Raw genomic sequence first — 12,188 nt, 5'->3', positions numbered from 1 at the left:
AGATATTGTTAAAGGAAGCAAACATACATATTAACAGCAATACACTTAATGCAATGTAATAAACAAATAAATAAAATAATAAAAAAATATATTAAGTATGTCGATAAAATGAAATAAAATCTAGTACCAAAATACACGAAAACTAATAAAAAAGCAATAAAAAATTAATTCAAGCATAATTAATAAACAAATAACATGAATAGAAAATAAATAACAAAAACAAAATAAATAAATACAAAAGCGCATCCAGACAGTCACTTTTCCCTTCAGCCTTTCCACATCAACCCCAACACAGGTCTGTCTCCGGCGCCAAACTTTCCTTTTTCATCACCAATTATCTCCTCATCCACTTCACCTATCACCATGCCCACCATACCATTAAATAGCACAATCATCCAACCATCACTCACACACTTAACAATTAATGGGGAGCAATGGATGACGCGGGAAAAGTGAAATAAGTGAGGACGTGTGTGTATGGTCGGGAAGGTAAACATTGGCGAGGCGTGTGGTGGTGTGTGGAATATCAGTGTTATGTGGATATGAAGTGGATTAATGTCTGTGGGGCGTGTTTAGATGTGGATTTGTGTGGTTTTGAGTCAAGTGGAGGCGTGGAATAGTGTAAAAAGTAGGTGGAATTGCGCTAAATATGATTCACAGAGCTGGGCATAAGGCAATATTTATTTTTATTTCTATTTAATTGTTATTAGTGTGCATAGGTTAGGTTTCTTTGGGGGTGGGTCAAGTTGCATTAGGTTAGGTTATCATTGTCTTCATTTCCTGTGTGTGTGTGTGTGTGTGTGTGTGTGTGTGTGTGTGTGTGTGTGAAGGGGGGGGACAGGTAGAATAGGATATATTTCACTCATTTTTTCTTTCATTGTTAATTTTTGTTGTGTCCATGTGAGAGAGAGAGAGAGAGAGAGAGAGAGAGAGAGAGAGAGAGTAATATGAGGGACGGAGGTAGAATAGGTAATATGTCTGTCTGTCTGTCTGTCTGTCTGTCTTGCAATCATTCTTTCATTACTAATTCTGTGTGTGTGAGAGAGAGAGAGAGAGAATAGGTAACATGTCTGTCTGTCTGTCTGTCTTTCACTACTAATTCTGTGTGAGAGAGAGAGAGAGAGAGAGAGAGAGAATAGGGTAAAATGTCTGTGTCTGTCTGTCTGTCTTTCATTACTAATTCTTTGTGTGTGTGTGAGAGAGAGAGAGAGAGAGAGAGAGAGAGAGAGAGAGAGAGAGAGAGAGAGAGAATAGGGTAACATGTCTGTCTGTCTGTCTGTCTTTCACTACTAATTCTGTGTGTGTGTGTGTGTGTGAGAGAGAGAGAGAGAGAGAGAGAGAGAGAAAGAAAGGGTAACATGTCTGTCTGTCTGTCTTTCACTACTAATTCTGTGTGTGTGTGTGTGTGAGAGAGAGAGAGAGAGAGAGAGATAGGGTAACATGTCTGTCTGTCTTTCACTACTAATTTTGTGTGTGTGTGTGTGTGGGTGTGGGTGTGAGAGAGAGAGAGAGAAGGGTAATATGTCTGTCTGTCTGTCTGTCTGTCTTTCACTACTAATTCTGTGTGTGTGTGTGAGACAGGCGTGGCGCGATGGGGCGAGTGATCCGGGCACAGAGGAAGGGTGCGGGGTCTGTCTTCAAGTCCCACACCCATCACCGCAAGGGCAAGCCAGCGCTGAGGCCTGTCGACTATGCTGAGCGACACGGCTACATCCGCGGCATTATCAAGGTCAGTGCCACCTCACACACTTCACAAATGTAGCAAAAGGTCAGGTCATAAAGTTAGGTTAGGTTAAATTAATGTCATAAGGTCAAATTAGGTTGGTAGGTTAGGTTAAGGTCATTAGGTTAGGACAGATTAGGTTAAAAAGGTCATTAGGTTAGGTTAAAAACAAATAGGTTAGGTTAGATTAAGGTTAAGGTTAGGACAGGTTAGGTTAAAAAGTTCAGTAGGTTAGGTTAAGGTTAGATTAGGACAGGTTAGGTTAAAAGGGTCATTAGATTAGGTTAGATTAAGGTCATTAGGTTAGATTAGGTTAAGACCATAGGGATAGGTTACATTTGAGGTACTTTTAAGGTCAGTGCCAATTTGTGCGCTTCAGAAATGTAGCAAAAAGTAGTGAAATAAATTAAATAATGTCAAGATACAAAAAGGTTACATTTGAGGCATTTTTAAGGTTAGTGCCACTTGGTTGGGTGCAGAAAATTAGCATAAGGCAATGAAAAGAGTGAAATAATATGATAAAGATACAAAAAAGTTACATTTGAGGTATTTTTAAGGTCAATGTTGCTTTGTACAGTTCAGAAAATTAGCAAAAGGTAAGGAAATGAGTGAAATATGGTAAGAAAGCTACAAAATGAACGTCTTTCCAACCCATCCCATCCTATCCCATCCCATCCCATCCCATCCCATCCCATCCCAACCCAACCCAACCCAACCCAACTCTCTCTCTCTCTCTCTCTCTCTCTCTCTCTCTCTCTCTTTCTCTTTCTCTCTCTCCCCATACTTAACCTAACCTAATCTAACACTACCCCCTCAGACCATCATCCACGACCCAGGCCGCGGCGCCCCCATAGCTGAGGTGCACTTCCGCGACCCCTACCGCTACAAGACCCGCAAGGAACTGTTTCTGGCCGCTGAGGGAATGTACTCCGGCCAGTTTGTGTACTGCGGCAAGAAGGGTGAGGCTTTCTGTGTGTGTGTGTGTGTTTTTTTTTTTTTTTTTTTTTTTTCTCCACTTTTTCTCTCCTTATCTCCTCTTCACTTTTTTCCTCCTGTTTTTCTCCTTTTTCATCTCATATCTTCTCTCCACTTTTCTTTCCTCTCTCTCTCTCTCTCTCCAATTTTTTCCTCTCCTCTCCTCCACTTTTTTCCTCCTTTTTCTTTCCTTTTTATTTTTCTTTTTTCTTCCTCTTCTCTTCTCTTCTCTTCTTTCTTGACCTAACCTTACCAAACCTAACCATTTGCTTGACTTTTCCATCTATCTATCAATCTACCTACCTATCTACCTGCTATCTATCTATCTATCTATCTATCTATCTATCTACAGTAAAACCTCGCTTGACGAACGTCTCTAAGGATGAACAATTCGGGAGACGATCAAAAAATTTGTCAATATATCGACCCAGGGGACGAACGCGGTTAAACCGGCGAGCCGTTTGTGTGGTAGCGAACCTGGCTATCACACAACAACAAACCAAAATATAAGCACAAAAGAAAATAGAAACAGGAACATACGAAAAATATTACATAACATAATCTCCGTGCCACCACGATTTTCTCCTGTTTTTCCTGGGCATGGTGATGTTACCGGCGCGCTCTACTGTAGCTTTCTCAGTGTTATCCTCGCTGCCCTGGTGGCTCTCAGCATTGCTGTCATCATCATCCTGGCCATGTCCAGGTACTGCAGATTGTGGCACATCCATCACAGCTGTTTCCTTGCTCGCCTGGCAAGGAACACCGCCCTACTGCCCGTTCCTCTCACACTGAGCATCACCTCCGAGGATCAAAGGAACTTCCTGGCCACGTGCCTTTAACTTCCCTTCTTGGAAGTCCAAACTTGCTCCCACATGCGTGAGGAAGTCAATCCCCAGCAGGCAAGGGTCTTCCAAGACGAAGACTGACAATCTTTCCATGTTTCCTACGCCGATGTTCACTATAACGGGGCCCCACATAGCGGCACTGACTTGTGACGCTACACAGCTGTAGCTCTGGCACGCTGTGCACATCCAAAGTCCTCTCTCATGACTGTCTTCTCGGATCTTGTCTGTCTTCCTTCCCATCCTCCTCTCCTTTTCATCATGATTTTGATAGCATTTAGGTAAGTAAAACAATTTAGGCTTTCTATAATTATTTAATTCATGTCATGCATACATTAAAGGTCTATTTTGAATGGGTTTTATGGACAAAAAGATTTTTTTATATTTTTATTTATTTATTTTATTTATTTATTTATTTTATTTTATTTATTTATTTATTTTTTTTTTTTGTCTGGAACGGATTAATGGTATTTCAATACATTCTTAGGGGAAAAATTGATTCAGGGGACGAACAAATCGGGTGACGAACAGGATTTAGGAACGAATTATGGTCGTGAGCTGAGGTTTTACTGTATCTATCTGTCTATCTATCTATCTACCTATCTACCTATCTCTAAATGTTTCCAGTCTCAATTCTTTTTTCTCACAATATTCAACCCTGACAAACCACCTTACTATCTTACATTCTGACTGAATAACTTTGCTAGACTTTTCCTTGTATATCTATCTGTCTGTCTGTCTGTCTGTCTATCTATCTCTATCTATCTATTTATCACTCTAAACCAGGTGTGGACAAACAAACTGTGGCCTGACAAATGTTAGTTAATATGAAAGATTAAGTTAATGAACAATGCCAAATAATAGCACTGGGGCAAGGCAAGTGAGTGAGGCACCAACCTGCCAGACCAGGAACACGGGTGTGTGTGTGTGTCTTTGTGTTAACCCCTTCAATACCGAGAGACATTTTTAGCATGAATTTTGGGTGTGATTAGACCATTTTATTTGCATTAGGAAAGGTCTATGGAGATCAGAAGATTAATGGCTAGTTTTTACTGTTTTAATCTCCCCACAACAGTTTCTGAAGCTGTATAAAATCACCAAACACTAACCAAAATGAATGAAATAGTGCCACAGTACTGAAGAGGTTAATTTTGTGTTTTAAATGTTAATGATTTTGGGGTTAATATAGTGTGGCTCTCTAAGATTTTGATTTTAACCTCTTCAATACTGGGACACATTTTTACCTTGAGATTTGTTTACGATGAGACCATTTCATTAACAACAGGAAGGGTATGTGGAGATCAGAAGATTAATGGCTAGAGTCTTCACTATTTTAATCCCCCACACAAGTTTCTGAAGCTGTATAAAGTCACCATAAAGTCACCATATGGAAACACAACCTGGTACTGGAAAGGTTAATGTGACCCAAGCACTGAAACTTTACCCAGTCCTGCTCTAAACATTTCCATCCTCAGTCCTTCCAATCAAAATATCCACTTAATATCCATTCCTAACACACCACCTCACCCACAGCCAACCTCGATGTGGGTAACGTGATGCCGATCGGTACTCTGCCTGAGGGAACCATCGTGTGCAACCTGGAGGAGAAGACAGGGGACCGCGGCCGCATTGCTCGTGGGTCCGGCAACTACGCTCAGGTCATTGCCCACAACCCGGAGACCAAGAAGACCAGGGTGAAGCTTCCCTCTGGTGCCAAGAAAGTGCTCCCTCTGCTAACCGTGCTATGATTGGTGGGTATTGTGGTGTGTGTGTGTGTGTGTGTGTAATTTTTTTATTTATTTATTTATTTTTTTTTTTTTTTTCATTTATTTATTTTGTGTGTGTATGTGTGTGTGAGAGAGAGAGAGATGGGTGTTAAACTTGCTCCATTTTTTTTCTCTCCCTTCTCTTTTATATACCATTTTCTTATCTCCTATAATTCTTCAAAAAATGCCTTCTCCTCCTCTGACCTTTCATTTTTTTTCCCCTTGCTTCTGCCTCCAATTTGTTGTGTCTCCTCCATTTTTTTTCTCTTCCTTCTCTTTTATATACCATTTCCTTATCCTGTCTCCTTCCTATAATGTAACTTTTGCCATCTGGATGACTGGTGAGTTTTGTGTGAGAGAGAGAGAGAGAGACAGACAGACAGACATACATACATACATACATATATATATATATAATAAGCTAGCACATTCTCTCTCTCTCTCTCTCTCTCTCTCTCTCTCTCTCTCTCTCTCTCTCTCTCTCTCCTCTGCAGCCCCTTACTCCTCCCATGCAGTCCCATAACAGACCTAACCTAACCATGCAGCCCCTTACTCCCTCCCATGCAGCTCCATAACTGACCTAACCTAACCATACAGCCCCATAACTGACCTAATCTAACCTTGCAGTCCCTTACCTCCCATACAGCCCCATAACTAGCCTAACTTAGCCCAGTGCATTCTTACAACACCCCCACACCAATCTAACCCCATACCCATACGGCCCCACATGAATCTAACCCCTTACCCACACTGCCACACAGCCCCCTCCAGCCCTGACCAACCCTGCAGTCCCTTTACCCCAAACTAACCCCTTACCCACACTGCCACACACCCCCTCCAGCCCTGACCAACCCTGCAGTCCCTTTACCCCAAACTAACTCCTTACCCACACAGCCCCCTCCAGCCCTGACCAACCCTACAGTCCCTTTACCCCAAACTAACCCCTTACCCACACTGCCACACAGCCCCCTCCAACCCTAACCAACCGTGCAGTCCCTTTACCCCAAACTAACCCCTTACCCACACTGCCACACAGCCCCCTCCAGCCCTGCAGTCCCTTTACCCCAACCTAACTTAGCCTGACGTACCTAATTTTACGTAACTCATTCTAATTTTACCAAACTTATCATAATTTATTCATGCAATCTTACATCTTAGACATCAAGTTGACCTGATATGTAACCTCACACACACACACACACACACACACACACACACACACACACACACACACACACACCTAATTTAATCTGTTTTTATACCCCAAGATATCCAAGTTAATCTAATCTCACCATACAATACTTAACCTTACCTTACCTAACCTAACCATACCATAACTTAATCTAATCCAACCTAACCTAACCTCAACCACCTCCAGGCATTGTGGCAGGCGGCGGACGTATTGACAAGCCCATCCTGAAGGCCGGCCGCGCGTACCACAAGTATCGCGTGAAGAGGAACAGCTGGCCCAAGGTCCGTGGTGTGGCCATGAACCCGGTTGAGCATCCCCACGGTGGAGGTAACCATCAGCACATTGGCAAGGCTTCCACCGTGTCCCGAGGGAAGTGTGCTGGTAGGAAGGTCGGTCTCATCGCCGCCCGCAGAACTGGTCTCATCCGTGGTACCAAGAAGGACCCCAGACACGCTGCTTAGTGTAACAGTGGCAGGATTAAATAAATGTTGGCGTGAGGATGTGTGTATGTCTTATTTATACCGATTCCTTGGCTGTGTGTGTGTGTGTGTGTCATTTCTGCCAATTCCTTTGCTGTGTATGTGTGCTGTGTGTCATTTCTGCCAATTCCTTTACTGTGTGTGTGTGTGTCCTATTCCTGCTTATTCCTGGGCTCTGTGTGTGTATTTCTGCTGATTCCTTTCCTGTGTGTGTGTGTCCTATTCCTGCTTTCCTTGGCTGTGTGTGTGTGTGTGCTATTCCTGCTTTCCTTGGCTGTGTGTGTGTGTGTGTCCTATTCCTGCTTTCCTTGGCTGTGTGTGTGTGTGTCCTATTCCTGCTTTCCTTGGCTGTGTGTGTGTGTGTCTTTCTGCCAATTCCTTTGCTGTGTGGTGTCCTACTCCTGCTAATTCTTGGGCTGTGTGTGTGTGTGTGTATTTCTGCTGATTCCTTTCCTGTGTGTGTCCTATTCCTGCTTTCCTTGGCTGTGTGTGTCGTCTTTCTGCCAATTCCTTTGCTGTGTGGTGTCCTACTTGTGCTAATTCCTGGGCTGTGTGTGTGTATTTCTGCTGATTCCTTTCCTGTGTGTGTGTCCTATTCCTGCTTTCTTTGGCTGTGTGTGTGTCATTTCTGCCAATTCCTTTGCTGTGTATGTGTGTCTGTCTGTCTGTCTGTCTTTCTGCCAATTCCTTTACTGTGTGGTGTCCTGCTTTTCTTGGCTGTGTGTGTGTGTGGTTTAAGGAGATAACTTTTTCCTTAAATGTGTGTGTCTCTAGTTTGAGGTAATCTTACTGTATTCCTTAAATGTGTGTATGTTTTTGGTTTTTAATGGCTGTGTGTGTTTGTCCTAGTGTTTCAATGTGTGATGTGTCTGTTACATGTAAGGATTGATAGTGTGTGTGTCTTGTGGTGTTTTGATGAGTGTTTGGTTTGGGGAAGTAATCTGTTTTTGTACGAGTATTACCTAAATGTGTGAGTGTGTGTGTTTTGATGGGTGTGAAAGTGTCTAGTTCTCAAGGATGGTTCTGTTAGTGTGTGTATATTTTGTGGCATTTTGATGGGGTGTGTTTACATAAAGATGTGTGTGTATTATCCACCACAGTTGCCTGCAGTGTGTGTGTGGTTATATCTATTTACATGGATGAATAGTTGGACAAATTCTTGTAGTTTGCCCATTAATGAATCAAGCTTCCAAGTGACTAACGCTCACCACAAGCAGCCTCTCATTCCAGTCATCCACTACTGAGAACCAATGCCTTCTTGTTGCTAAAACCTTTACAACTAACTGCCAAGGTTGAATGCCTTAATTGTCTTACCCTACTGACCCTGAGGCCTTTGCCTGTCATCCTTACTGCAGGCCCTGAAGCATTGCCAAGATAGTAATGCTTGGAGGGATGGAAGGAGGGAAAACTAAACACACACACACACACACACATACAAATATGCTGCATTAACACGATGAGGAGCAAGTTGAGTTAATAATAGAAAAGTGGAATAAAGTGACTGGATGAAAGGAACAGTTTGAGGTGGAAGGAGAGGCAGGTTTGGTGATGAGGTGAGTGGTAAGGTGTTGACAGAGATGACATGGACACATTGTGAAGAGGAAGAGTGGAAAGTTTGTGACAGAATAATGTGCTGGTGTGACCCTCAAGTGTCTGTGTGGTGTTTCACTGCAAGATGGAGGGAGGGATGGCACCACCACCATAGCAGCAAGGAACCAGAACAAAACAACACATCACACCTGCCCCGTGACTACCACCACCACCACCATTAATATTAAGACTGGCAGGGTGTGTGGAGTGAAAGGCTGCATTACTGTTATATTTACTTATTATCTTGGCTTACAGATTATGGAACAATAAAAAAAATAGACTAACACGGCGCCCAGAGCGCGGTGCAGCGAGGCACAGCACGAAGCTGCGGCACCGCTGTGATTGCTGCATGACCCGGCACTCCTGAGGCACCCGGGGCGGGGCGCTGACCCCTGGGAGGTAAACACGTTCATTACACACTGCACCATTGTCTGTGTGTCTGTGTGTCTGTCTGTCCAGCACCAGACGCACTCACACACAAGCAGCGAGGCACGCCACCACACAGGCCAGGCAAGCCAGGCAGTGAAGGGTGCCTGGGGCAGGATGGCACCCTGTGGACCCAGTGGTGGGTGGCACTACTGCGGGTGTCCCTTCACCTTGATGAGGTTCATGATCTGATTGACGTCGGCCACGTCAACGGGATTCTGCACAATGTCATACTTGATCTCGTTGCGGCCGCCGGGCAGCGTGGTGGGCACTGGCGTCACGTGGATCACCTGTTCTATCAGCGTGGGATGCTGTAGCGTCTGCACATGCTGGCCCTGCTGCCCCGCCTGCACGGACCGCATGTCAATTACTGCAGCCTGGGGGTGGCCCGGCACAGCTGTGGCATGGATCTGGATGGGGCCGGACAGCTGCACTGTGGTGGGAGCAGCTGCCAGTGTGGCACGACCACCGTGGATCTGCACCTGCTGGCCTGTCGCTGTCTGCACCACCTGGGCCGGCGCTGTCACTGTCGTTGTGGTCTGCTGCTGCTGCTGTTGTTGCTGCTGGTGTTGTTGCTGCACAGCCTGGACCTGGGTCTGAACCTGGGTCTGGGGCTGTGCCTGAGTGGTGGTGGTGGTGGCCAGGCCGAGGTCCTTGCGTTTCTTCTCGCAGCGGCGACGGTGAGCCTCGTACAGCTTGCGGTACAGGAAGACAAAGCGACACTCTTCACACTTGAAGGGCCCCTCGCCGGTGTGCTTGGCCTTGTGGGTCTGCAGGTCCTGTGCTGTCTGGAAGGACGCGTCGCACTCTTGGCACTCAAAGGGGCGGTCAACGCGCTGCTCCTTGCGCTGACGCTTGAAGGTCGGGTTGCTGGGGTTGAAGGAAGGCGTGCCGGCCCCCGAGGCCTGGCGGGTATGCTGGCCCCCGGTACGGCTGCTGGTGCGGGTGGTGGTGGTGGTGGTAGGGGTGTGGTGGTGCTGCTGTGGGGCGGGTGGTGGCTGCTGCGGAGCAGTGGGCTGTGCCTTCTGGGGGGTCTGGTGAGTGGGGAACTGTCGCTTCATGGGGCCGGGGTTGAGGATGGGCTTGGGGGGGTGGGGCATAAGGGCACGTTTCTTGAGGCAGCGCGTCTTGTGGCTGCGGAAGTGACTCTTGTACATGAAGGTGAAGTGGCAGTCCTCGCAGGTGAAGGGACCGTCGCCACTGTGCTTCTTCTTGTGCTCCACCAGCTCCCCGTGGTCAATGAACGACGCTGTGCACTGGTCACACTTGTACGGACGCTCCTTCGGGTCCAGCGCGATCACCAGCCGCTGCTGCTGCTGCTGCTGTTGCTGCCCACCCTGCTGCTGCATGTTGGCCTGCTGCACACTGGCCTGCTGCTGCACAGTTACCTGTTGTTGCTGCTGCTGGACTGTGGCCTGTTGTTGATGCTGTTGCTGGACAGCAACCTGCTGCTGCTGCTGCTGTTGCACAGTGACCTGCTGCTGCTGTACAGTGGCCTGCTGTTGTTGTTGTTGCTGCTGATGTTGGTGGTGTTGTTGTTGTTGTTGTTGTTGTTGTTGTTGTTGTTGTTGCTGCTGCTGCACTGTTGCCTGGTGGTGATGGTGGTGGTCCTGGTGGTGCTGTGTGACGTCCTGGTGTAGTGTGGTGGTGCGTGGCGCGGGGCCCACGGCCTGCTGTGGTGTTGCAGGCTGCTCGGTCAGCACGTAGGTTGGTGTGGTGTAGGAGGGCAGGGAGGTGACCTGTCCGGTGACGTTGCCAGACACGGTGCCGGACACCTGCACGGGCAGTGAGGCGAGGGTGACTGCCGTCAGGACATGGGGGGTGCCGGAGGTCACTACCTGGTAGCGGGTGGAGGGCGCAATCTCGTAGATCTGGTGCAGCTCGCCGCCGTAGGCTCGCTTGAAGGCTGTGAGCTGCTGCTGCTCCTGCAAGACCTGCGGGTCGTGCTGGTGGGCCGGGGCCGGCATCACGATCTGCACCGTGGCCGGCAGCTCGTCCGCCTCCACCTCGCCCTCCCCGCCATTCTCCCCACTGCCGCCGCCACCACCCTTCTGGTGTGTCTGCTTGTGCAGGTCAAAGTACGACTTGTCGGAGTAGGAAGCATTGCACTGGTCACACTTGTACACCTTCTGTGTGGTGTTGTTCATGAACAACTTCAGGTCAAGAGGGATGTCCATGGTGGTGGTGCATATCCTCCTCCTCTTGCTCCTCCTCCTCTTAGGGCTGTCCACGGGAGTTGGCCGGCCTCCACTGCCTCCGCTCTCCTCCTCCTCCTCCAACTCCCACACTCCACCCAATGCGGACACGGTTTCTGCTTCTTTGTCTTCCTACAGAAGATTATCCTCTCTCTCTCTTTCTCTCTCACACACACGTCAGTCAACCTTTCTCTTTCTCATATACAAAAACAATCTTTCATTCTCTCTTTCCTTTCAGTGAGTCTCTCCGTCTCTCTTCCACACACATGTACACACACACTCAATTATGCCTCTCCTGCCTCACACACACACCAAACACACACTGGTCTTGAACACATGTGAGCACGCCAACACACACACACACACACACACTCACAAGAACCCACACACATGCCCAGACTTGACACCTGCAAAGAAAACAATGATTAATAACTTGCATGACTGAAAACTACTTAGAATATTGCTGTTTACTTAGAGAACAATAAAAGAACATTAACTCAACACCAAAATAAAGCAGGAACTATAAAGAATTGATCTCAAACTACACCATAAAGTCACTCATTGTTACTCTTTCCAATACAGGTTCTTGACAACACTAAATTTACAACGCTGGTGAGAAGAGCAACAATGAAGGACCATCTAACAATATTCACTAGTTTTTTTCTCTATTTCCTTTAAGTTAGTCACTGAATAGCACTTTTGTAGCCATTCAATGTAAATAGCCTTGACGGGAATAGTCTTAGTGGAACTCCAGGGTGACTATAGTCCGTCCACCCTCTAAAATGGTTCCAGGGTTAAAATATAGTGTAGGTTATTGATGATATAATTAATTTCAGGTGAGTAATACTTCTTTTCCATTCATCCACACACTTATCACTACGACTGACTATGATTTTCAAGATCTGACAACCGAGGCTGCCGTGGTACAGTGGAAGCTTGTATGTTTTGTGGTCCGAAGGTTCTCCAAGTGCACAGGTTCGAGTCCCGTCCATAGTCCGAG

General features: G+C 46.5%; 2 protein-coding genes across 2 annotated transcripts in view; one reads left to right on the top strand and one right to left on the bottom strand.

Annotated features, from left to right (window-relative positions):
* Positions 1-242: 242 nt before the first annotated feature.
* LOC123503182 (60S ribosomal protein L8-like) lies at positions 243-6,998 on the top strand. Its single transcript, XM_045252730.1, is given in 6 exon segments — positions 243-295; positions 1,582-1,729; positions 2,541-2,682; positions 5,074-5,265; positions 5,268-5,291; positions 6,685-6,998. Coding segments are annotated over 5 exon segments (771 nt in total). The 5' UTR covers positions 243-295; positions 1,582-1,591; the 3' UTR covers positions 6,960-6,998.
* Positions 6,999-8,787: 1,789 nt separating this feature from the next.
* The window catches only part of LOC123503177 (bromodomain-containing protein DDB_G0280777-like), an 8,246-nt gene continuing 4,845 nt past the window's right edge, over positions 8,788-12,188 (bottom strand). The window contains exon 3 of the mRNA XM_045252717.1: positions 8,788-11,595. Within this exon, the coding sequence (XP_045108652.1) occupies positions 9,143-11,170 (2,028 nt within the window). The 5' untranslated portion in view covers positions 11,171-11,595 and the 3' untranslated portion in view covers positions 8,788-9,142. The remainder of the gene's footprint in view (positions 11,596-12,188) is intronic.

This window comes from Portunus trituberculatus, chromosome 2 (genome assembly GCF_017591435.1).
Source record: "Portunus trituberculatus isolate SZX2019 chromosome 2, ASM1759143v1, whole genome shotgun sequence".
NCBI classification, from domain to species: Eukaryota; Metazoa; Arthropoda; class Malacostraca; order Decapoda; family Portunidae; genus Portunus; species Portunus trituberculatus.
This window is presented reverse-complemented; position numbering and strand designations above follow the sequence as displayed.